Source organism: Ictidomys tridecemlineatus, chromosome 7, assembly GCF_052094955.1.
Source record: "Ictidomys tridecemlineatus isolate mIctTri1 chromosome 7, mIctTri1.hap1, whole genome shotgun sequence".
Lineage (NCBI taxonomy): Eukaryota > Metazoa > Chordata > Mammalia > Rodentia > Sciuridae > Ictidomys > Ictidomys tridecemlineatus.
Genome location: NC_135483.1, coordinates 137,888,619 through 137,912,197, shown reverse-complemented (window position 1 = coordinate 137,912,197; position 23,579 = coordinate 137,888,619). Strand labels below are relative to the sequence as shown.

General features: G+C 40.2%; 1 protein-coding gene across 6 annotated transcripts in view; it reads right to left on the bottom strand.

Moving 5' to 3' along the window:
* The window catches only part of Nostrin (nitric oxide synthase trafficking), a 56,770-nt gene extending 33,568 nt beyond the window's left edge, over positions 1–23,202 (bottom strand). Inside the window, exons 1-3 of one of the 6 annotated variants that reach the window (XM_040294423.2) lie at positions 23,003–23,202; positions 13,712–13,797; positions 1,234–1,317 (exon numbers count right to left, since the gene is read on the bottom strand). In XM_040294423.2, the coding sequence (XP_040150357.1) occupies positions 1,234–1,317; positions 13,712–13,797; positions 23,003–23,029 (197 nt within the window). In that variant the 5' untranslated portion in view covers positions 23,030–23,202. Of the gene's footprint in view, positions 1–1,233; positions 1,318–2,118; positions 2,199–5,767; positions 5,906–11,612; positions 11,724–13,711; positions 13,798–23,002 lie in introns of those variants that run through there. The other 5 variants (XM_021727274.3, XM_040294425.2, XM_078017534.1 and 2 more) reach the window with 5 other exon arrangements.
* Between the last annotated feature and the right edge of the window lie 377 nt (positions 23,203–23,579).

Genomic DNA, 23,579 nt, shown 5'->3' with positions numbered 1-23,579 from the left:
ACCCCTCCACCTCTTATTCCTGAGGAGGAATAATTCTCATTAAGGAATTAGAATCAGAGACAAAATGAACATTTACAGAGCTTTTGCTCCTGGTCAGGTACTCTGCTCAGTATACCTGTATTATCTCATTTACTCCTTGAGACTGTAGGAGATAGACATTATTTCTATTTCAAAGTGACACTGAGAGGAAGATAAATTGTCCTGGGCCACTAGTCTGATAAGTGGTAGAGCTAGAATTTAAACCAGAGCAGTATAGGCAGAAGCCTATCTCTACCCAACCATTGTGCTGTACTGGCTCCTTTGCAGTTTACCAGAATGCTATCCTAAATATGAAAACAAAGCTAAAAGCTAGAGCCATTTCAAAGCTATCATTTGCAATTACAGGTGACATCTAGTCAGGTGATATCTAAGAAATGGGAATTTGGGCTCCAGAAGCCTTCTTTGTTTCTGTTCATTTTCTCTCTTTCATTATGGTAAGTAGCTTTTGAAACAGCACTGACGGTTTAGGGGTCACATCTGTATGCATTAGTCAAGAATCTCTGCAGCCAATTATCACTAATGGACCACTTTCAGAATACCAGGATCTTCAGTCCTCCAAAAGAAGAAATCTGCTTCATTCTGAGGAGAATGTGAACCAACAACTTTTTGCACCCGAGGTTCAAGCCAGCTTTTCACACTTGTTATTGCAATTAACATGTATATGATGTGCACACACACACACACACACACACACAAACACATTCACACGTACACAATGGGACACATATTCTCCATCACACTCCATCTAATAGGGAAGAAATCAAGACACAAAGAGGTTGAGTTGCTTGTCAAAGGCCAAAGGGTAGAGATAACAAAGAATTCACATTTTCCCAAGATCTCCTGATTTAACTACATTACTATCACCAAGCCAGTTACAAGTATGAGCTTCGGAGTCACAGGCCTAGTTGCTATGCAACTCTGCAACTCATTACCCTTGTGATTAGGAGTTTCTTAAATTCTCCAAGCCTCAAGTCCTCTTCTCTAAAGATGGATGATAATAAGAGCTCTTAGGTTGTTGTGAGGATTAAATGAGAGCATCTGCCAAGCACTTAACAGTGTACAGTACAGAGTAAGTGCCCTCACACCAGAAGCCGTGCTTGATGGCGTGGGCCTGCCACATTGACCAGAGGAAGCAGGGGACACTGTGTATTCTTTTTAAGAATGATTTTGCCTTACCTCTGCCATCATACTTACTTTTTCTTTGTGTTCTGTAATGCTTTACTCAGCTTGATTGCCAGCTTTTGAAGCCCTTTGGCGTAGCTCATCTCTAGGTTAGCTCTGTTAGCAAAGGGATAGTTGTTAAATAGCATGTACTGGTTGGAAGTCAGCCACCGCCCCCACCCTCCCCACACAGGCTCAATGATTACATAAAGAAGAGATGACTTCCTATAAGGACCCTCTTGTCTTTAGACAAACCCTTCAGGATATGGAAAAGGATTCTATAAAGGGAGAACATTTTATTTAACCTTCTTTCACAGCAGTGTTATGAATTGAACTGTGTCTCCCCCCAAAATATTGTGTTTGCAAATGAAGATCAAGAGAATTTAAGAAACTCTCAATCACATGGGTAATGAGTTGCAGAGTTGCATAGCAACTAGGCCTGTGACTCTGAAGCTCATACTTGTAACTGGCTTGGTGATAGAACCCCAGTGTCTGGGATTGTGATCTTATTTGGAAATGGGGGTCTTTGCAAATGAAGATCAAGATGAGGTCAACAGTGTGGGCCTCAACCCAGTACAATGTGTCCTTATAAAAGGCAGAGATTTGGACACAGAGACAGACATGCACAAGGGGAGCATGACACATGAACATGAAGACAGAGATCGGGATGGTGCATCTCCAAGACAAGGAGTGCCAAAGATTGCCAGCACACCACCCGAAGCAGGAGACACCCATGAAACGGCTTCTCCCTCATAGTCCTCAGAAGGAACCAACCTAGCTAACACCTGGATTTCCAACTTCTAGTCTGCTGTTCAAGGCACCCACCCAGTCTGTGGTAACTTGTTATAACAGCCCAAGAAAACTAACACAGCTGGTAAGGAACAGAAGTAGTACCTGGGCAGGTATGATGGCACACACCTGTAATCCCAGTGGCTGGGGAGGCTGAGTCAGGAGGATCACGAGTTCAAAGCCAGGCTCAGCAATTTAGTGAGGTCCTAAGCAACTCAGCAAGACCCTATCTCTAAATAAAATATTAAAAAGGGATGGGGATGTGACTCAGTGGTTAAGCACTCTGGGTTTAATCCCCAGTAGCCCCCAAAAAAGATTTTTTAAAAAAAGTAACATTAATCAGATTAGCTCTAGATTATAATAGCTGGAAATAGAATGATACCATATGATTGAACTCACAAAGCAGTAGCTTAAAAGGAATCCTCTTGCATCAGTCTCCCAAATAGCTGGGACTACAGGCATGCACCCATATCTAGGAAAGTTGTTGTGAGGCTGACATCAGATTTTTAGAAAAGAAAACTTCTATGACTTTCTCTGCAGGACAAGGTTCAGCAAGAGGATAAGGTCGCCTCCCTCCAAAAGCAACCTCCTTGGCTCTGTTGGATCATTCTCGCCTTAAACTGATTGAACCATGGTCTATTTATCTGCCCAGCTATAGCTAATGATGAAAGGATAATCTTATTCACCTCACTTTTGACTGCAGATAAAGGAAATGTGGTGAATTACTTTTGATCTGTATTTGTTAATAGAGACCCAAAGAGGTTTTGTTGCATTTTTTTTCCAGTTTTTAGTTCTATTTTTTTTTAAATTATCAAATACCTTCAAAATTGTTTTGTACTTAATTTCATCTGGGAAAAACCCAGAACTCTTTAGTAACACTATCTTAATAACTATACATTTTCACACAAATTGAACTTAGTGTTGTAAACCAAGCAAAGACTGGCAGTTCTTTTATAAATAGGATCCAGAGACCTTGGAGCATTGATCTATTATAATTTTTTTTAATTCATTTCTCCTTGTTAGAACACCTCTACTTATTTTTACCACTTTTTTTTTTGGAAGAAAGTCCATTATAGGATGTATATTAAAGCATAGGTGTAGAAAACACTCATTTGGTATCAGAACTTGCCCAGGTAGGAGCTGGAGTTGTGGCTTAGTGGTAAAGCACTTGCCTAGCATGTGAGGCACTGGGTTTGACCCTCAGTACCACATAAAAAAATAAATAAAATAAAGGTATTTTGTCCATCTACAACTTTAAAAAGTTTTTTTTAAAAATGAAGAGTCAAGGAAACTAATTTTTAAGTAATGAAGCTGGCAAATAAACATCTCATCATATTTAGAAATAGATGTCTCTGCTGTAGGAATATCCTTCAATTAATGGAAAGAGCGAGAGAGAGAAAGAGTGCTAGTCAGTGAGGTGGTATTGGGTTTTGTGAGGATTAAAATGTGATAATAACCCATGCCTAGTAGGAGAACAGCGACTGGAACAATTGCTATTGACTTGGAAGGTCCCACATATTCTGATCCCCTCCCTTTATGATTTCCCTTCCCTCTTGACACCCCTTTCCTTGTTTTATTCCTGCTCAGTGGCCAGTTGCCACTCTGCCTCGGGATCTTTGCACCCGCTGTGTCCTCTGCTGAGTACTCCTTCTACTGCATGGCCACATGGTATTCTGCTTCTATTATACTAAACAGGTCTGGTTCAAATGTTATCTCCTCAGAGGCTAACCTATCTAAAAGGAGATCCTTGTCGTTATTTCCTTACATTTTTATTTATGCCCTAGCACTTATCACTATCTTACATCACATTATGATCTTTTAGTGTACTTTTGTGAACACCCATAAAATGTAAATAGCTCCATGAGGCTTAAGAGTTCTTTTGTTCATTGCCGACTCTCTAGGCTAAGAACAGCACTTGGTGCATAATAGCTCCTCAGTATGTATAATGTGAATGAAACAATGAATGAACTTCCCACCAGGTCTGGATTCTAATTCTTACTGTTCTTCACTACAAGTCTGTTCTTGCCTCACAACTTTCAAATATATCAAACTGACAAGCCAATTTATATGCATCAGAATAGTTGGAGCTGTGTTTAGCCCTAAGCAGAGTAAACTGCTTCCTAACACATAAGCCCATTCCTAGTCCCTTGTCACTAAAGGGGTTTTTAGTACTAGCATGCTATTCTTGCTTTCATTTCCATTCATAAAGCATTATGATGAATTATAGTGTTCAGCTCAGAGTGCTGGGCCCAAAACAAATCCTGAGCAAATATTAATTATTCTGATTATTATTATGTACCCAAAGGGGTCTGTAAATATTCAGAGCACCCCAAGTCTATGGAGGTATACGGTGCAGGGGGAGGAATCTGCGTGGTTTTTTTTTTTTTTTTTTGTCCATTGTCTCCCCCACAGAAAGTCCCAGAGAGTTCCTAAGGGCAGGTGACCTGTCAGGCACAGCCTCTTTCTCATCATAGTTCAGTTTCACTTGCTGGATGTTTTTGCAGGCTGTACGAAGTGTTCTGGAGGCTTCCAGGAATAAAAAGGACAACCACCAAAAAGAAGTGTTGCTTCCCTTTATATTGTTAATTGGATTCTCTTGGGAAAAAGAAAAGAGTTGGGCTTTGTCAGCAGGAAAGGGAGAGGGTCCTTGCTTGTTCAGGGGTGAGCTGGCACTTTTTTGAGTCTGGCCATAGTCCTACTGAACACTGTGGTATCTCCACTGGCTTTCCCAATCTAGGGAGGTTCAATGGCATTTCTTGGGTGGGAAGGTTTCTCTTCACATTCAAGTATCTCAGGCCTCTGTGGCAGGGCAGGCGTGTGGGTATGCAGATGGAAGTTTCCTGTGATCCTGTTCCAGGAAAAGCACGCGCTTCGTGCTGGCCTGAGGACGTGGCGCCTAGTTGCTGCTGATGCTTGACCTTGCTGTCTGCACAGGGACTAACAACATCCGGCCTCTACTGAGCACTTAAAACGTGCCGGGCACCATTCTAAGTGTCTTAGGTGTATTTCCTCATTTCATCCACCGTAACCCCACAAGGTTGGCACAGTTCCTTTACCCATTTCATGGAGGGAATGCTGGGGCCCAGAGTTAACTCCATCACTCGCCTGAGGACACGCATGAAGGAGGTGACAGAGCTGGGATTCTAACCTGGGCCCTCTGGCTGGGTACCTTTGAGTAACCACTCCATTCTCCCACCTGTGGCTGTGGGGACGAGACCGCAGGGGGAGAACCAAGGGGGAAGTCAAACAAAAGCACTTTTGAAAATGGACTCAGTGCCTTTAATTGCAGTGTTCTGAAGCTCCACAGCTCCTGGTGGCTTAGCAGCTAGAGATCCACCTCACAGATGCCTGGGTGCAGACCGACATGTTTCCAGGACCTCTACTGAAGACATCTGTGCAATTGGAAGGCATTGGGCAGTGGAAAGTGGCAGTGTTGAGTCTCTGGCATAGTGGAAAAGGAGGAGACTCTGACATTAAATGTCATCAGCCTAACTCTCTGAGGCTGTCCTGAGTTGGACCCACCTCTCTGAACAGCACAGTTGTGTCCCTAGACTCTCAACTTTCCACTTATTGATGACCCCAAGGGTTTTAGAATCAGCATTCAAATTAGCCAAGTAGAGTGGCTGTAACCCTCTATGCTTGCATTTTAAGCCCTAGTGACCATTTGTGGAAACTCAGCGGACAACTCCACTCTCTTAAGTCAGAAGGTATTGAGATAAAGCATGGCGAGTAGGGTGGGACATTGTCTTGCAGGCTTTTGGTTCTTAATGCCTTTTACCTTAACAGATACTAATGGTTCAATTCGAATCCAGAGAAAATCACTTTTATAAGAAGTGGCAAGTGAGGAGAGAGCTGTCATTTTTGTAGTCAGAAGGTTTGTCAGAGGGCAATCACTGCTATGCAGCTCTTCTGTGCCATGGTCTAGGGAAGCCACACACGCATGCTTTCAGGGTACCTGCCAAACAGAAATAGATGCCTTTGGTGCTTTCCTGAGACAGAGGCAGCAACACACACCTCCTCCGAGATTGGTTTCTTCCTAGTCCCTTGATGGAGTTGCTTTATTGTGGTTACCACAGTCATAGGGAGTCCAGGGAGCAGAGCTCACCTCGAACAAGACATGGAATATTTTTTTTTTCCCTCATAAAAATAATCAGGAACAAGCTTGGATGTGTCTTGTGTTTACTTGTCTAGTTCTTTCTTATTTCTTTTCTTTCCACTTTACATCCACTATTTCTAATTTGAGTGAAGATGTCATTGGCAATTGTCTTGGCACGTGTAAAATTGATGATGTGTGGCCTTTTGATGGGTAATACTAGCTCAAAATACCCAAGTGAGTTTTGAAGATTCTGAACCAGGGAAATGACATACACTGGCTTTTAATCCACTTATATTCTAATTTCTTCTCAGCATGCAAGGCAGGTCAATATATTTTCATTAGTAGTTAATAAAGACAAACCAATAAATAAGACGAAACAATAAAGTCAAAGGCCAATATTTGACTTAGATTTTTAAAACAACTCTCCTTTTGAAAGAAAGAAGCCATGGAAAACATGTGGTTTTAGATCCAATATTTTAGATACAGCACAAATTAAACTGTAAGAATAATATAAGTGACTCATAATCAATCTTAGAGGACTTTGCTTTAATTGTAAAAAGTGGATTAAAAAAAAACACCATAATTATGCTCTGTATCTGTGAGGAACTAATTAAAATTGAGCTCAGACCTTCTTGTACTTCAAAAAAGCAGGTGGAATAAGTGGAATATCATCAAACTAAAAAGCTTCTGCCCAGCAAAGAAAATGATTAAAAGTACGAGACAAGAACCTTCAGATTGGGAGAAAATCTTGGCCAGCTACTGTAGTGTTAGGGGATTAATATCCAAAATATGAAAAGAATTCAAAAAACTTAACGCCAAAACAACAACAAACAAATAACCCAATCAACAAATGTGCAAAACAACTAAACAGAAATTAAACTAAAAATCAAAAGAAGAAACACAAATGGCCAATAAATATATGAAAAAAATATTCAACATCTCTAGCAATCAGGGATATGGAAATTAAAACTACACTAAAATTTCATCTCATTCTAGTGAGAATGGCAATGATCAAGACTAAGAACAACAATAAATGCTGGTGAGGTTGGGGCAGGGGGAAAGGCACACTTGTTCGTTGTTGGTGAAACTGCAGTCTAGTATAACTATGCTGGAAAGCAGTATGGACACGCCTTACAAAACTAGGTATAGAACCATCACTGGTATTTTTGCAAAAGATCTAAAATTGGCATTCTACAGCGATATAGTCACATCAATGTTTATAGCAACAATTCCCAATAGCTAAATTATGGAATCAACCTAGATGCTTGTCAATAGATAAATGGATTAAGAAACTGTAGCAAATATATAAAATAGAGTTCTACTCAGCCATTAAAAAGAATCAAATTATGGCATTTGCTAGTATATGGATGGAAATGGAGAATACCATGTTAAGTGAAAGAAGCCAACTCAGGAACTCAAAGGTCAAATGTCTTCTCTCATATGCAGAAGTTAGAGTAAAACAAAGGAAGGGGGAGAGAAGAATAGGATAACAATCAAATATAAATTAATAGATGAACAAAAGGAAGTCTAGTAGAATAGAGGAAGGAGAATGGGAGAGAGGAGGGAGCATGGGAGGGAAAGGGGAGGAAGAATGGGGGATCATGAACTAAAATTGATTTGCATGCTTGTATGAGTTCATTGGGATGAACTCAGCTAGTAGGTATAATAATAAATCTCTAATAATTAACAAAAGAGCAAGTGAAAGAGCCCTCCCTTCTTTATAAATTAAGAAAGAATTTTAGAAATCTCTTCCATTGTGATATCACCCCTATTTTCTATCTCCTTCTTTGCACCAGCAACCGTTTCTGGTTTGGGGCTGGGTATGCTGATGTTTTCCTTTTAAGCTGTGTCAGCTATATGAATATTCCACATTGAATCTCACCATCATGTATACTGCAAGAAATTAATTAAAAAATAACTATGGGTAAATGGCAGAAAGAGCAGTCGAGTAGAAGGAAGGGAGCAAGGGGTGGGAGAAAGGGAGAGGAAGGGGAGCAAGATAGGTTCCATGCTTGTATAATTATGTCAAAATGAATTCTACTGTCATGTATAACTAAAAAGAACCAATAAAAACAAGATAGTCACAAGCTCATCTTACAAATAGATTATTGAAAAGTTACCAGAGGCTGTTGGTGAGGTGGAGGACACAGAGCAGTGAGGGTGTGAATGAGGCCAATGGGGTGCACAGTTCAAGAAGACAGGACTAAGTGCTGGTCTATCACACTATCACACACTGTAGTGAGTAAGTTGACAATGACATATTCTATATTCCAAAATAGCTAGAAGAGAGGTTCTTGAAAGAAATGATAAATGTATGAGGTGGTGAATATGCTAATGACTCTGATTTGATCATCACATACTGTATACATATATATACATAAAACTTTGCATCCTTAAGTATGTATGATTATTATGTGTAACTAAAAAAATCAACAAATAGGGCTGGGGGGAGGTGTAGCCCAGTGGTAGAGTGCTTGCCTGCCAGGCACAAGGCCCTGCGTTCAATCACTAGGACCACAAAAATAATTAATTAACAATAAAGTAATTAAAGTTAGTGATTGGCAATTGAAATAAAACTGAAGCTCTGTGATTCAAGTGGCTGAGTTCTCTGGCTAGCCCGATTTATCATTACTGACTGCCTTGATTCTGGTTCCTGAGAATAATATAAGAAGGTGAAATGGGAGGATGAGCCGCGATGGCGCCCTTCTTGGATGTCCAGGCTGAGAGTCTCATCAAGTCTCTGCCCGCTCTCTCTGACCCAGGGAACACGTAAGGACTTCCAGTCCAACACATCTGTTCATTCCCAAGCTGAGTGTTTCTGTGTGCATGGGGCAGGGAGGAAGACTTTTGGTGGGGGGGGGAGTCAGGTCAAGTGGACAGGACAGGCAGTTTTCAAAGCTTTTTATCAGCAAAACAAAATATGATACTGAACAGGAGCATATTCTATAACTGCTGGCAAAGCTGCTGTAGAGTAGCTGGGAGAGGGACTGAGGAAGGAGAGAGTCTGCCCACCTAGCCTCCTCCTTACCAACCAAAATAGGTGCTGAGGGCTCCTCACAGATCCCTTGAGCCACAGGGCTTTAAAGCCCCTGGGCTTGATGACCACTGAGGTCCCTGCTCCTGGAGGACCCTATGACTCTGTGAACACTGTACAAGACCCCCTGATCATGTTGGAACCCCCATAGCAGTGCCTGAAACTGCCTGCCCACTTGGAAGAGGTCTGTGCACTGAGCCTGGGTTAGGCTGGGTAAGGAACCTAATGCCTCACCTTTGCCATGACCTTATCTATAAAACAGGAATGGATAAGAGTATGCGTATGCCACTTTGGGTAGTGAGGACTAAAGTAAAGAGATCAAGTACAAGACCCTTCGAATACAGTGCCAGGCCTGTGAAGGATCTCTTCCATGATTTCATTTTTTTTCTAACTTTTGTTCAAATAATAGGCTACGTACAGTATGATGTCAGTGAATGGCTCTGACTTAATCATTTATTGCTCCTAAGAAGTGGCCTAACTTTAACTTCTTGAAAGTTATGAGTGACTAAAGGCACAGAGCAGCTCAGACGTTAACACATTCTTTCACTCAGCAAACATCTACTGAACATCCACTCTGTGCCAGGACCCTGCTAGTCACATGGGACACAAAGATCCTCCAGGAGTTCAGCTTCCAAGGGGAGAGGAAGAGAAGGGAACAAAGAATAATAAGAGTGTAGGACAGTTAAAGATAGAGCAGAGGTAAATGCTCACTGTGCACATAGAAATAGGGGACACTTTTTCAGACTAGGAACTAGAGTCAAGGCCTTCCACGGTGGGACAACTGGGTCATAAAGAATGGAGTCAGCCAATGAAGTGAAGATGTATGGATCAGGCGGGTGACACCGCCTATGCTAATATAGGCACCTGCCTGTGGTGTCAGTGGAGGGACTCAGAGTGGGGAGGAGGAGATCGAAGGTAGTTCAGTGAGGAGGAGGGGATCGGGGATCATGGGGAGATGGGGAGAGACGTGATAAAAGGCAGAGCTCAAATCTCACATGTCCCTTGTAAAATGTCATGAGAGCTGAATTTTATCCTGAAAGTCATGGGAGTCTTTGAAGGGTCTTAAACAGGGTCCTGGTCACAGAGTAGAAGATACATAGAGACAGGGATAGAATACCAGTCAGCCAGCCCACAAATTGAGGGAACTCTGCCTGGATTAGGAAAAGAAAAAGCCCTCTGATGGCACAGAGCAGGGTGAGAGTGGATTCAACTTTTGCCTCCGCTTATTGTGCTCAGCCAGGAGCTTTGAGTAGCATACAAACCACACAGCTGCAGGACAGTAACTCAGTCCTGCAGTCATAAGACTGGCTTGCAAGAATTTTTCCAGAACAATGGAGAAAGCCATAAAATCCAAAGAGAACTATAGATGTAAAGGAGGTTCAGAAGAGAGAAATACGAAATCATGGTCACGAATTAAGACAGAAGGAATCATGGGAAGGCGTGGCCCCTGGGGGCTGGGCGTGACTGAGTAGGCTGTGGTCCTAGTAATCATGGTAAAATGTCTAGAAGGAATGCCTCCTTTGGAGAAAAATTTATGAACTCTGTTTGGTTAGGTTAACTTTGAGATTCCATGACACACTGAGGAGAAAGGGAGCATTCCATCTAATGTTGAAGGCATGTCTTGAAGTCCATCCAGACACGTTGCCTAGCAATGTCCATCTGGAAGTCATCCATATGTAAGGGAGCTGAGGCTGTGGGAATTAGAGCACCCAGGACAATGAGTTGGGTAGAAAAGGTGAGATTTATCAAAGAAGTTATTTGGGCTTTTTAATATCTTTGGTAACAGGGTCTGCAATGGTTTGTGGCTGGAATAAATGGTCAAGTACACCCCCTTATTTTTTCTTTTTTTCTAATGTCCACAGCAATGGTTCTTGCCATTTGGAAATCTTCAGCTTCCTTTCAGAAGAACAATTGATTTTCCCATCAAAGCCTGTTTAAACATTAGCTATGAGGGTTAAGGGAGCCAAACATAGTTTCTGGGAATGTGTCTTTGTCTCCTTAAATCTGATCTGTAATTGTATTACAGTGAACTCTTAAGGACCTTGGCATTAGGCATTGTAGAAGCTGTTGTGTGTCTCTGGTCAAATCTGAGTTTGCTACTGCAAAACAAAAGGGAAACCCAAGTAATTTCTTGGATAAAAGAAGCTAAGCATAACCGGGAATAGCAGAATAGCCAAGAAAAATGGGGTTTCAATAACAATTGTACTTTTCTATCATCTTTAGTTAGAATGAATGCCAGAAGGTAGCTGAGTGTAGAGAGAAAACAGTGTCTGCACTTCCAACTCCAATGTGATGCTGCCTCTCACTTCTCCATCCTAATTCAGAACTCTTCCCACGAGAACCACATTCAACAGACTCATAGGTAAAGTGTTCAGAAATGTAAATCTCCAAGGACAATAAAGATCTTGTTCTAATAATGTCTGAATAGTAATAATAAAATACAATCCCTTAATAATCTTTTACATAATTATTCATTCATCTACAAATACTTACTAAATGCATTTTCTGTGCAAAGAAGCTCCAATGGGCTACTTCCTAATATCTTCCAATATGCTGGCCACTGGATTTGCTGTCATGATTTTCTCTCGTGTCTAAGAGAACTATTTTACTTGTCTTATGGTGTTTCCCATTATTGTTCCAAAACCCTAAGAAACAGGATAGCTTCTTTCAAAGACTATTGGCTTTCCGTGTATTTATCTAATGTAAGGGAAATGTATCATTGACTTATTTGTAATACACCCCACACACCTAACAGGAAGTAAACCCTGGGCTTGTTTCTTGACGGCTGGAAGGAACTCACCTTTTATCTTATTTATGACTAAGGAAGTCATTTCTGAATCGCAGAACGGGGAGTAAAGGTGAATGTAATACCTGCTATGCTATGACGGGTCAACCTTGTTGTTGACTAAGTTATTATGTGGGGTTAGTTTAAGTACAACAGGCAGAGGGAGATACCAGAATCACACCACTTCTGTGGGAGAGAAATGATCTAATCCTGGGAGATGAACTCTGTCTTTGCCAACTGACATGGAGGAATACGGTCTAAAAATACACAGTGTGCCACATGTCCACAAATTAATGGTGTTTGAGCTCATTAGAAAAGAGTTCTCCAAAAGTACCAGCTTCTTCCATGTAGACAAACATCCCTCAGGTTAATTATGTAATCAACAGCTGAGCAAGGAGAGGAAACTCGACAGCTCAGGTCCAGGGGATACTGAAAATGTACCTTTATCGGGAATCTGTAGAGAGCACCTCAAAAGTGGCATCTCAGTAAATGATTCGATTGTACCAAGTTAGTGTCACAAAAGGCATAGAAAAGCATCAATTGCAAAAACAAACTAGCAGCCGGCATATTTGTCCCTTGCCTCTGTCCTCACAGCTCTCTCTGAGGTTTTGGACTCTTGGTTACCAAAAAAAATAAAAACCAGATGATGGCAATCTAGGTCACAGGAACAGCTAATCTGCTTTCAGATTCTCTCTGATCTGCAGGAGGCAGATGCTGTCTAACCTAAGTAATGAGTTGAATTTATAGAAGAGTTAACTGGTCTTGTTTTAAACAATTTCCTTTGAGATGGATAAAAATGTTTTCTTACAAAAGAAATACCTTCCCAGATGGGTTCTCCCCTCTTCCCTTTCAGGGACCAAAGTAGTTGGACTGTTAGGATGGAAATAATCCCATATTTTAAAACTTTTTCCTTTTGATTCCATTTGAAAAGCCTGATTTTTCTTTAATAAAAGCCCATTTGAGTGCTTGAAGTCTTTCTTTGGCCTCATTCTTTGGTTCTGATAGAGTGCATGCTCTTTTTTGGTCTTGACCCACTAATACAGAAAGTAATTAACCCACAGCTTCTTTAACTTTTGGTACATATACAATATTTTAAGATTGAAAAAGTTTACCTTAAAAAATAAGCAATCTCTTCTAAAAGATCTCTTTAGAATTGCTTATTATAGAACTGCCTAGAGGTGGGGAAAAGGCCTGAAAACCACTTATGAGCCAACTTAGTCCCTGGGTTCTCAACGTTAAGCAGTGACCCTTTGTTACTTTTTTGATTTAGTTCAGTGTGTTCTCTTCTGCACAGTGAACAGGTCGCTACTTGATCATGCCTAGTATTAAGAGAAAATGGTACTGAAAATGATGACTTTCATCCCTCCATCCATTCATTCATCTGATAATTTACCAAAGAAATCGGAGACAGGCTCCAAGAATTCATCTTACAAAAACGGTGAGACACAGCTTTCACCCTTTTAGGGGAGGCAAAGAATGCAATCTCATCATTGCCATCAGTGTGAAAAGTACAATATAGACATCAGACACAACAGTGGGCCCCTGAAGAGGTGATAAACTCAGTCTGAGAAATCCGAGGAGACTCGACTGAGCCTTCCTAACCAGAATTCCCTCCTGTTGTTCCTTGATTTTTATGGTGTCCAGTCAATAAATGCCCAGTCGAGGAGAATCATTCTTCAAACCAATCTCTCCAGTACCAAACTATCACACTGTGTTCTGGAAAGCAGGACAGTAAACACTCTTCTGGTCCTATCTCTTGCTGCAACTACAGAGGAAGAATTGTTCATCCCAAATGTGCATTCTGTACCTTTGCTGAAGAACAGATGTGACCTGCTTGCAGAAATTCTCTCCATTTTGAGAAAACTCCTTTAGGCTCTTGTATACCTTATTATACTGAAAAAGAGAAAAGATGAACAGGAGGATGATGAGTTCTTCTAAAGATAGAGCACCCGTAAATTCAGAACGCTAATGACAAGTGCCATGTAATTGATTGTGTAGCTAGAGGAATGAGTTCTTAAAGTAAAGATTAAATCTCCTCTCCTGGAGAACTTTTAAAAAAACAAATTTTGTTTCTCTGTTTCTCCCCTAGGCCAAGTGCAAACAATTCATCAGTGGGGTACACTTGAGTTGGTTTCCTGTCACCCTCATTGTTTTCAAGAAGGTCAAAAATACATTCTGGAGGACATTACATGATCATTTTGTGCTCTCTCCCCCCAAACTCCAAAATATTCCTGGGCTTACAAGCAAAGGATGCAAAAGATGAACAGCTAAAGTGAGGGTTTTTTTGTTGTTGTTGTTTTTGGCTAAGATACAAAAATGTAAGTGAATAACTTTTTAATAAAATTTTGGCCTAGTTCCCTCTATGGCCCCTATATCTTATTTTACTTTAGTAATAAGAATGTTATAGTAATGAGTAAAATAAATAATTTTATTTGAACCAAACCCTTGTAAATTTGTAAGTAAACTTTCATAAATTCATTCCTATATGAATTAAGCCTGCAGACACAAGAATTTCAAATAAGGTTCTGCCATTTTTTTTCAACTCCACAATGTGATTCTGAATATTTTATTTGTAAGTGTAGACATTGATGACAACACATTTGTGGTGCCCAAACAGAGAGGGTAAATATCAGTTGACCCTGCAGCTTATTTGATACAAAACAGGTGAATTAGATGATGGAATGCCTCTAACACACTCTCCTATACTCTCTACCCAGGAGGTGCCATTGCAGATTGTGTTTTTCAGAATGATTTTATGTAAGAGGCTGCACTTCTGTGTGGATAGAGTACTGTGCTGTGGCTTTTGGCTCATATAATGAGCCAGCCTCTTTCAGGGCTCACATGCCTGCAGCATTCAGATGAGCCCCATATTAAAAAGGGAAAGGGAAGGAAATTCACAGTTACTGAGATCCTTGTCAATGGCAGGCAATCACATGCAGGATACCCTCAGGGCCCAGAAGCCTTGGCACAAATATACCTAGCATATGGACTAGCAGAGTATCAAACAGATGCTGCAGAGGAGAAAAGAACCCCCAAAACGACCTGATTTAAGTCTCTATATAGAGGTATGTAACAAACCAATACAGTCTTATAGATCCTAAGTCCTTTTATCTATAGTCTGCATCTATCTGTCTATCTATCTATCTATCCATCTATCTATTAATTATAACTTTCCCCAAAATTTAATACAGAAAGCTATGATAATATTTAGAAGATACACAGTACAGGTCAAGCATCCAAATTGGAAAATCTGAAACCCAAAATACTTTAAAAATCCAAACTTTTGGAGTTCTAACCCAATGCCACAAATGGAAAATTCCACAGGTGACCTCATGTGACAGGTTGTAGTCAAAACACAGAGGCGGTAAAATTACTGAATAAAGTTACCTTTAGGTTATATGTATGAGGTGTGTATGAAATACAAAAGAATTTCCTGTACAGACTTGGGTCTCCTCCCCAAGATTCTCTTATTATGCATATGCAGATATTCCAAAATCTGAAAAAAAAAATCTAAAACACTCTGGTCTGGAGCATTTTGGACAAGAAATACTCCACCTAGAGTAGCAAATAGCTCCATTGAAACAAAGACAGTGGTGAGGGCAGAAAAACGTGTATAGGGAATTTATTTGCCTCAGGCAGGGATTACAAACTCATGCACCTGCAGGTTCCAGTTAGGCACCTGAATGCCTACCGGCCAGGGCAGGGCCCATGAGCTGCAGCCACAGCTATCTGAACAGCTCTGGGCCATCACTGTCCCACGGAAATGAGAACTAGGATAGCCAGATCTGTCAGTATGTTAAAAAAAAACTGAAGTCCAGACTTTCATCTGAAATGGGATTTTAAAAAAAATTGCAACAAACAATTCACAAATGTAAAAACTATCTGCAGTGCAAGCAAAACAAACATATGTGTAATGGGGTTCTGATTTGTAGCTTCTGTCATGGAGTGGGAATGGTTCTTCTCAGAGGATTACGAGAGAAAATCACAATTTGGTAACCAAACTTTTTGACTTTTATTTCCAATTAAACTAACCTGCCCTCTACGATTGACATGATATTATGAAGGCTTTTTCCTCCCTTTCCAGATACACTGGGAAAATACTTCCAGGTATATTGGGAAAGTTTTGAGAATTCCACAAGAAAGAAAATCAGTCAAGATTTTGTTTACTCTTGACCTAAACCTTTTCACTAAATTCCTCCGTAAGTCTTTATTTTCTTCCTGTAACATGTAAGATGATCCCACAAAACATGTTGAAGCCAGGAGAAGAGAGTACGTAAGTGTTCAGCAGGGTATATACTCCAGGATGAAGTCATTTCTCAGCCCCCTTCACTAAGAAGTGTACAGCTGTTGACTAAATGTGGTCCAAGAAGATGTGGGAGAAATGAGACCTAGGATAGCCAGATCTGTCAGTATGTTCAGCGAAGGACCTTTCTTCCTCTTTCCTGTTTCCTGGGCTTCAAAACAATGGGCCATGTCATAAAGTAGTGTTGAGATTGAACATCATGGGCTAAGATCATAGATCAGAAGAGAGAATGAGCTGTGTCCCTGATGACTGTGGAGTCCAGTGCACAAGCCCTTAACTCTCTACTTTGGGACTTATTTTCCTGTGTGAGAGAAATACAAGCTATTCTAAAAGTCATTCTTATTTAGGGGTTTTCTATTATGCGGCTTAACATAGTTGTAACTCAGTCTTTTAGCTTTTGATTTTAAATTATGAAACATTTCTGTTTCATAAAATAAAAATGATGTAGAAAGTAATGGTTCCTATTATGTTTTCTGCTTAAGTTATAAAGATATTAACATTTTCCTTCTGCTTTCTCTTTGAGCAAGTATTTCTTATTTTTTTAAAAAATAATTTCTTTGGCTATTCTTGGGCATTTGTTATTCCATATAAACATTTACCTAATTACAATTTAAAAAAAAAAGCCCATTGGGATCCTAATTGGAATGGTATTACATTTATATATCAATTAGGGAAATAGACTTTTTAAATAGTATTTTGACTTCCCAACCAAGAACATAGTCTTTCAATTTGTTCAAATCTTATTTCATGTTCAATAAACTTTAATGATTTTCTTTACAGACCCTGTGACTTTCTTATTTGATTTATTTAGAAATTCCTCCCAGTATTAGGCTGTATATTTTTATGGATCCTGCTGGTTTTTTCTTTTTCTAGCCACAGCAAAGCAGAAGCAAAGAAAGGCCTAGCAAAGAAACCATGGAGCCATGGACAAGAGAGAGAGAGATGTGGATTCATGCTTGAAGAGTGAGTTTTTCTGCTCTCAAATACTATATAAGACTGGGGCTGGGGCTGGGGTTGGGGGGAGGCACAGTGGGGAGATAGATTAGAGGGATGCAAGACCTTCAGAGGGGGAAAGGAAAAGAGCCCCCATCAGGAGAACTCAGAGTGGAAGGAATCCCAAGATAAAACAGCCTAAGAAAAGATCCACAGGTCCATGTCACCTAAGGACAGCTGTTCGTAACAGTCCTGGGGAGAGGATAGGGAGCCTTGGTCATCACATGTGAGGATGGGGATGTGTAGGGCAAACCTTATCTATAACTAAAGAAAAAATGAATAAAGCAGTTAAGAATCCTCTATGCTGTGGCTGCAGGGGTGCTGCCTTTCTCAAACATATCAAGCAAGCCGCCAGGCCATCCTAAATGTTTATAAACCAGTTGCCTTCAGGGGTGGTGGGGTAGCCTGCAAAGCAAAGAGTGGTCTGTATCCCCAAAGGCATTCACATTCAGTTTTCTAAAGTATGGGGTGCACAAACAAAGCTTGGTTTACCATTGGCCCTTGGGCTGCCAGGTATAGATTTTGAAGGATGATCTTTTGTCATTTAATAGATCAGTACTTCCTAACTTTTTTTTACATCATGGCATATACAGAAATTTTTTTAATTGGAAAAGGTGGAAAATTGGACAAGGTTGTTTTCAGCAGAGAAACCATCCATGGCTTCACCCTCTCAGCCATTCTCTGCCAATTCAAAGAGCTGAGGGGATTACCTGAATTCTGGTGTACCCAGGTATACACAAGCCAGGAAGATTTTCAATACATTATGTTGTTGTTAACTTAGTCATCAGATAAGAAAGGGATGTCCTGTTTATAACAGCAATGGAGAGAATCTTTACCTTTGACCCTATGTGCAATGTGTGGGAAAGTCCCCAACAAACCTTGATCCAGATTGTGATAAAAGTGACATCAATAACTAAAAGAGTTGTTAAGAACACTTTCATTTTCTCAGAAGAATTCCTTATTTAGAATGAATATTTCTGTACCTTTCATCATGTACCATCTTATCTGCTTTGTTTGAGAGGATGAAAACTCTTGCTTTGACTTGGGCTCCCCTTCTCCTATCACCCTTTTCCATCCCACCCCTCTCTGAAGGCGTTCTATGAAGTACAGATGGGAAACCACTAGAGTCCACTTATTTATAGTCAGGGCCCAAAGATAATCTCATTAGATAAGGACAGAACTGGGATTAGAAATGTGAATGAGCAAATCAATTAGAGAACCCATCGGAATCAAATATTTTTATAAATGACTAATCAGTATAATCAACTAAGTTTACTTAGAGTGCTGGTCCTGGTTATCAACAGTACAGATGGCCTCTTAATGTCATCAACCAGCACGAGAAGGCTACTCCCATCAAGCTTCTGAATACCAAATCCCCTTTTAAATATGCACTCCAGGAAAAAAATCTAATATAAATTTTATATATATCTCCATGCTGCATGTTTTATATTTTATATTTCATGCTGCATCCATTAATTAGTAGGAAAGAAATGTATGAGTTTTTTTTCCCCTGATAAAAGGATTTCAGGCTGGTGATAAAAAATTAGGAAGATTTCTAAGGCCCTAAATTGACATCTACTATTCAGTCATTAAGAAAAAGTTTCTGCCCAGCACTTGTGAGCAAATTGTGTTGCATAAATATTGCCATTACAAAAAATATGGCTTTAATACAAACCCTTTATCTGTCTCTCCACAGGTTTTTTTTCTTACCAAAATACATGAATGATGACTACAATCCTTTGCTTCCAATGCCACTAATTTTAGCTTTTCAGTACCATTTATTAATGATTAATTTAGGCAATCAGCACATGAATAATTAGATGGAAGACTTGTAAAAAATATGCAATGTCTATATGGAGTTTGGCCTAGCTGTTTTTTCTAGATTTCCACAGTTTGAATGATAAAGAAGGGCAAATTCAGTTATTCTAGAAAACTATTTGTATTCTAGATGTTAGTATGGAAATATTTGCCAGTTGATAATGCTGATCTTTGGTGTTAAAGAAACCGTGATATTCCACTTACATTTAATTAAATAAGCTTTTTTTCTGGATGCCTTTCCCATGCCAGGCACAAAATGTGAATGCTGATTCATTGGGGGAAATATTTCAAAACACTACCCCTCTAATTTATTAGCCATCTGTGTGATATTTGGAATCCCTGTGGTTGGCTATCAAGAGCATGCGATATACTCCTCTTATTTTATAGATGACAAAACAGGGGCCTAAGAAATGTGAAACGGCATGTTACTCATCTACTGCGGCATGCTGGGGTTACCAGGGGCCACATGACAGCCATGCTAAACTCAACCTTCCTTCTCTATCTCTGCGGTGGATCAGAATCCCTCAGGAGCCATGGACCATGCGCTAGCAGCTTTTGAGTTAGCTCCAGTGATCTAGGCTGAGCCGCCAAGATGGGCAGCTCAGGCTGGCATCTGAGCCCGGTCACCAACCTGAGGGACAGCCTGGTCCCAGGACAGAGGCTGCCTGTGTGGAGACCAGAGTCTTGCTTTGACAGCCCTACCTGGAAACTATATTAGTGCATCTGAAGCAAGAAGCGGGCTACAGCTTGTTGTCTGGGGATAATTTGATCCTATTTCCTTGCACATGGATTTGAAGATGATTTCACTTGACATATTTTTAGGTTTAGAAGCTAAGCTCAGAGGATCAAGGCCCAGAGCCAATTCTTTTTCTTTTCAAAAAGCAGAACTTTAAAAAAATTTTTTAAAATAAGTTCTAACACTCTCAAGATCAGTTAAAAGCCCTACCCTGCATTTAGTCAATCGTTGTACTACCCTGGTGACAATAATTTCAAAATAAATGCTGACCTGGCTCTTTCAAGCTGATTTTGTGTGTGTGTGTGTGTGTGTGTGTGTGTGTGTGTGTGTGGTGGTAGGGATTGAATCCAGGGCCTTGTGCATGCAAGGCAAGCACTCTACCAACTGAGCTATATCCCCAGCCCCTCAGAATAATATTTTTAAATGCATAAAATAAAATAACAGGATGACAAAGAAAACTAAACTATATTGATTTATAAAAACATTTTTTAAGATTGTGATATATGCACTTTTTTATTAGAATACTAAATTAACAAGTCTAAAGAGTTACCAAATTTCCAAACAAGGCTGAGAATATAGCTGCAACAACTGTAATGTTATAGAAAAATATCGGTGACTTTGGTTACACAGTTGCAGACCCTGGTAGTAGTTTTGAGGTTTGTTGCTTATATCTAGAACTTAAGGAAATTCAATTCTACATTTCAGTTAGAAAACAGTACAAATACAGATTTTTTTTTCCCCATGTAAGTCCATGTAGCCCACTGAGATCCATACAGGAATTCACTAGTGTACACAAAGTTAAGAACTATAGCTAAGACAATGAATTGTGTTCGGTGTAACTCTAGGGACTCATGGGATAGGGCATCTTGCAGGTGGTTAAACTTTTGGGTTCTTTTATAACTACGTAAATATTTCATGAAGTGTCCATTTGTAGTAGTCTGTTCCCTTGTTTATTATGTTCCCAAACCATGGCCTCATCTTCACAGAGCATTGTTCCCCAAGTACAAGCTGGAATTGTACCAGGAAATCAACTAGAACACTTGATGAAGATGAAACAATTGCAAATAAATAAATATGCTCTGCCTTTGGAGGGTTTTGAAACCTAGGCTGAAGGGATATCCGCCCCCTCTTGACTCCCGGATACTTTTGGTGGCAATGGGCCCACAGAGATGACCTTCAGAGTTGTGGATAAGGACAAGAGTCCTTGGCACAATGGCTCAGAAGAGGGCAAAGAACTATTCAGGACCCCAGGGAGTGGAGCTTTAAATGGGCACAAAGGCAAGGGATGTCTTGAGAGCTGCTTAAAAGAAAACATTTCTCCCAGGTCCTGACCTGAAGACCATCACCGCCCACCAAAATGAAGCCAGTTTCTTTTTCTTTTAAAAAACTTGATAGAGTGGAACCAACCTAGATGCCCTTCAGTAGATGAATGGATAAAGAAAATGTGGTATACATACACAACGGAATATTATTCAGCATTAAAAGAGAATAAAAGCATGGCATTTGCAGGTAAATGGAAGGAGTTGGAGAATATAATGCTAAGTGAAGTTAGCCAATCCCAAAAAACCAAATGCCAAATGTCTTCTCTGATTTAAGGCTGCTGATTCATAATAGGGCTCCGGGCGGGGGGGGTGGGGGTGGGCATGGGAGTATTAGATGAACTCTAGATAGGGCAAAGGGGAGGGAAAAGAGGGGAGGGGGCATGGGGATAGGAAAGATGGTGGAATGAGATGGACATCATTACCCTAAATACATGTAGGAAGACATGAATGGTGTGACTCTGTATAACAACCAAAGATATGAAATATTGTGCTCTATATGTGTAATATGAATTGTAATGCATTTTGCTATCATGTATAACAAATTAAAATTTAAAAATTAAATTAAAAAAACTTGATAGAACCTAGCCTCAGTTACCCTCTCTTCTATTACATTCTCCTCTTGGCACTGGGCATTAACTTTCGTACTTGATGCTAGTGCCACATTTCTGCCTGCATTTATCATCTCTGTCCCTACCATCCTTGTACAATACAAAACATCCTCTGGTACCAATGCTGAGACACGAGAGATTTTAACAGTTTAGGGAGAGAGCAAACCCATGGAGAAGAAAATAAACAAATGATAAATGACTTCTAGAAAAATTATCCATAATTACCAATGGAGAGGAGATTCAGACTGAGGTAAAAAAAATGGGGAAAGTTTCACTTTTAACATCTCTATGCAACTATACTGTTGGAATAGGTTTTTAAATTAAAAATGTCTTATTTTCATATTTAAAAACTAAATTAGGCAGAGCTGGCTACTACATTATCATTATTAATCTTACTAGCCATTTATTAGTTTATCTCATTTAGGTCCTCTGATCCTTGAACTTATTTATTTTGTGGAAGAAAACCAATAATCCTCCTGTGATTCTTTTCTTTATGGCTTTAGTACAAACCCTATGATATGTCTCTCCTCATTTTCTTTTAAACAAAATACATGAAAGATGACTACAATCCCTTGCTTCCAATGCCACCAGTTTTAACTTTTTAGTACCATTTATATTGCATTTATTGGGTCAAAGACACTGATAATCCTTGATTATTTTTTAAATAAATACATCCTCCCTTTACTTAAGTCGCTTCTTGTCCCCCGACGTCATATCTGCTACTGCTCTTAAGGACCTCATAATGTCTTTGGGCTTTTGGCCAAACCTGTGTTTTTGGTAATCCTCTCAGGACTGAAGCAACCATGCTGGTAAATCAGTCTGAGAAGCACCACTGCTGACAGGGTGCAGGGTCGGTCTTCCTTCTGCAAGGACTTGGGATCCCCAACTCTAAGCCACACAGAAGGCAAACGCCAAAACCTCCCACCTCCCTGATTCCATTCCCAAAGTGAAAAATTGGCTGCACACATTCCGTGTGTTTTTGTATCGACTGCATACATGATGCTGGCACCATTGATCTTAAGACTGCTTTCCAAACAGCCACCATCTGGATCTAAATATGATGCTATATATTTACTCAAACTTCTTCCACAAATATGAGAATGAAGGATGACAATTACTGAGATTTCTTAGAAAGGCCTTTAAAAAAAAAATAAAATCAAACCAAAGAAAAACCACAGACTTCTGTGCTGTAGCCAATATCTAAACCCATTGTTTGCTGAACGTCTCAAATTTCTGAAGTTGGCACCCAGGAGTAGAGAAATCTACCCCCCACACACAACGCACACACAGGCGCACAAACTGCCACTGAGCTACTCACCGAACAATCTGTCAGTGGGTCCCTCATGTTGAAATGCTTTTCCTTTTGTCCTTTTACCTACACTCCAGCATTCTGGACAGTGCAATCGAAGCCGGGTGTGTCCTGGACTTCCGGGATTCAAAGGACTTAGAATACGTCAGTCCTTGTCAAACACACCAAGGAGGAAGTCCCAGCCCCTGGACTTTCACCCAGTTTGTTTCCTGAAAAAAGCAAAGAACTGCTGTGGGTCAAGAGGACCCGTGGAAGATAGTGAGAATGACATCTGCAAACACTCTGGGCGGGACACAGAGGCCTGGAGAGTATAGCCCTGGGGAGGAAGGCCTGAGCTATAAAATGGACCCACAATCCTGGTGCCCAGTGCAGAGGAGCAGGACTTATCTCAGCTAGCTCTATTAATTATGTTTTAAAATTTTCTGTATTTGTTTTAGTGAGCTTTTAGTAGACCTGACAAGAACAAATTTAAGGAGGAAAAGTTTATTTAGCCCTCATGGTTTTAGAGGTCTTGGTCCTGAGATGACTGACTCCATTGCTGTGTGCCCAAGTTGAGGCAGAATATCATGGAGGAAGAGTGTGACAG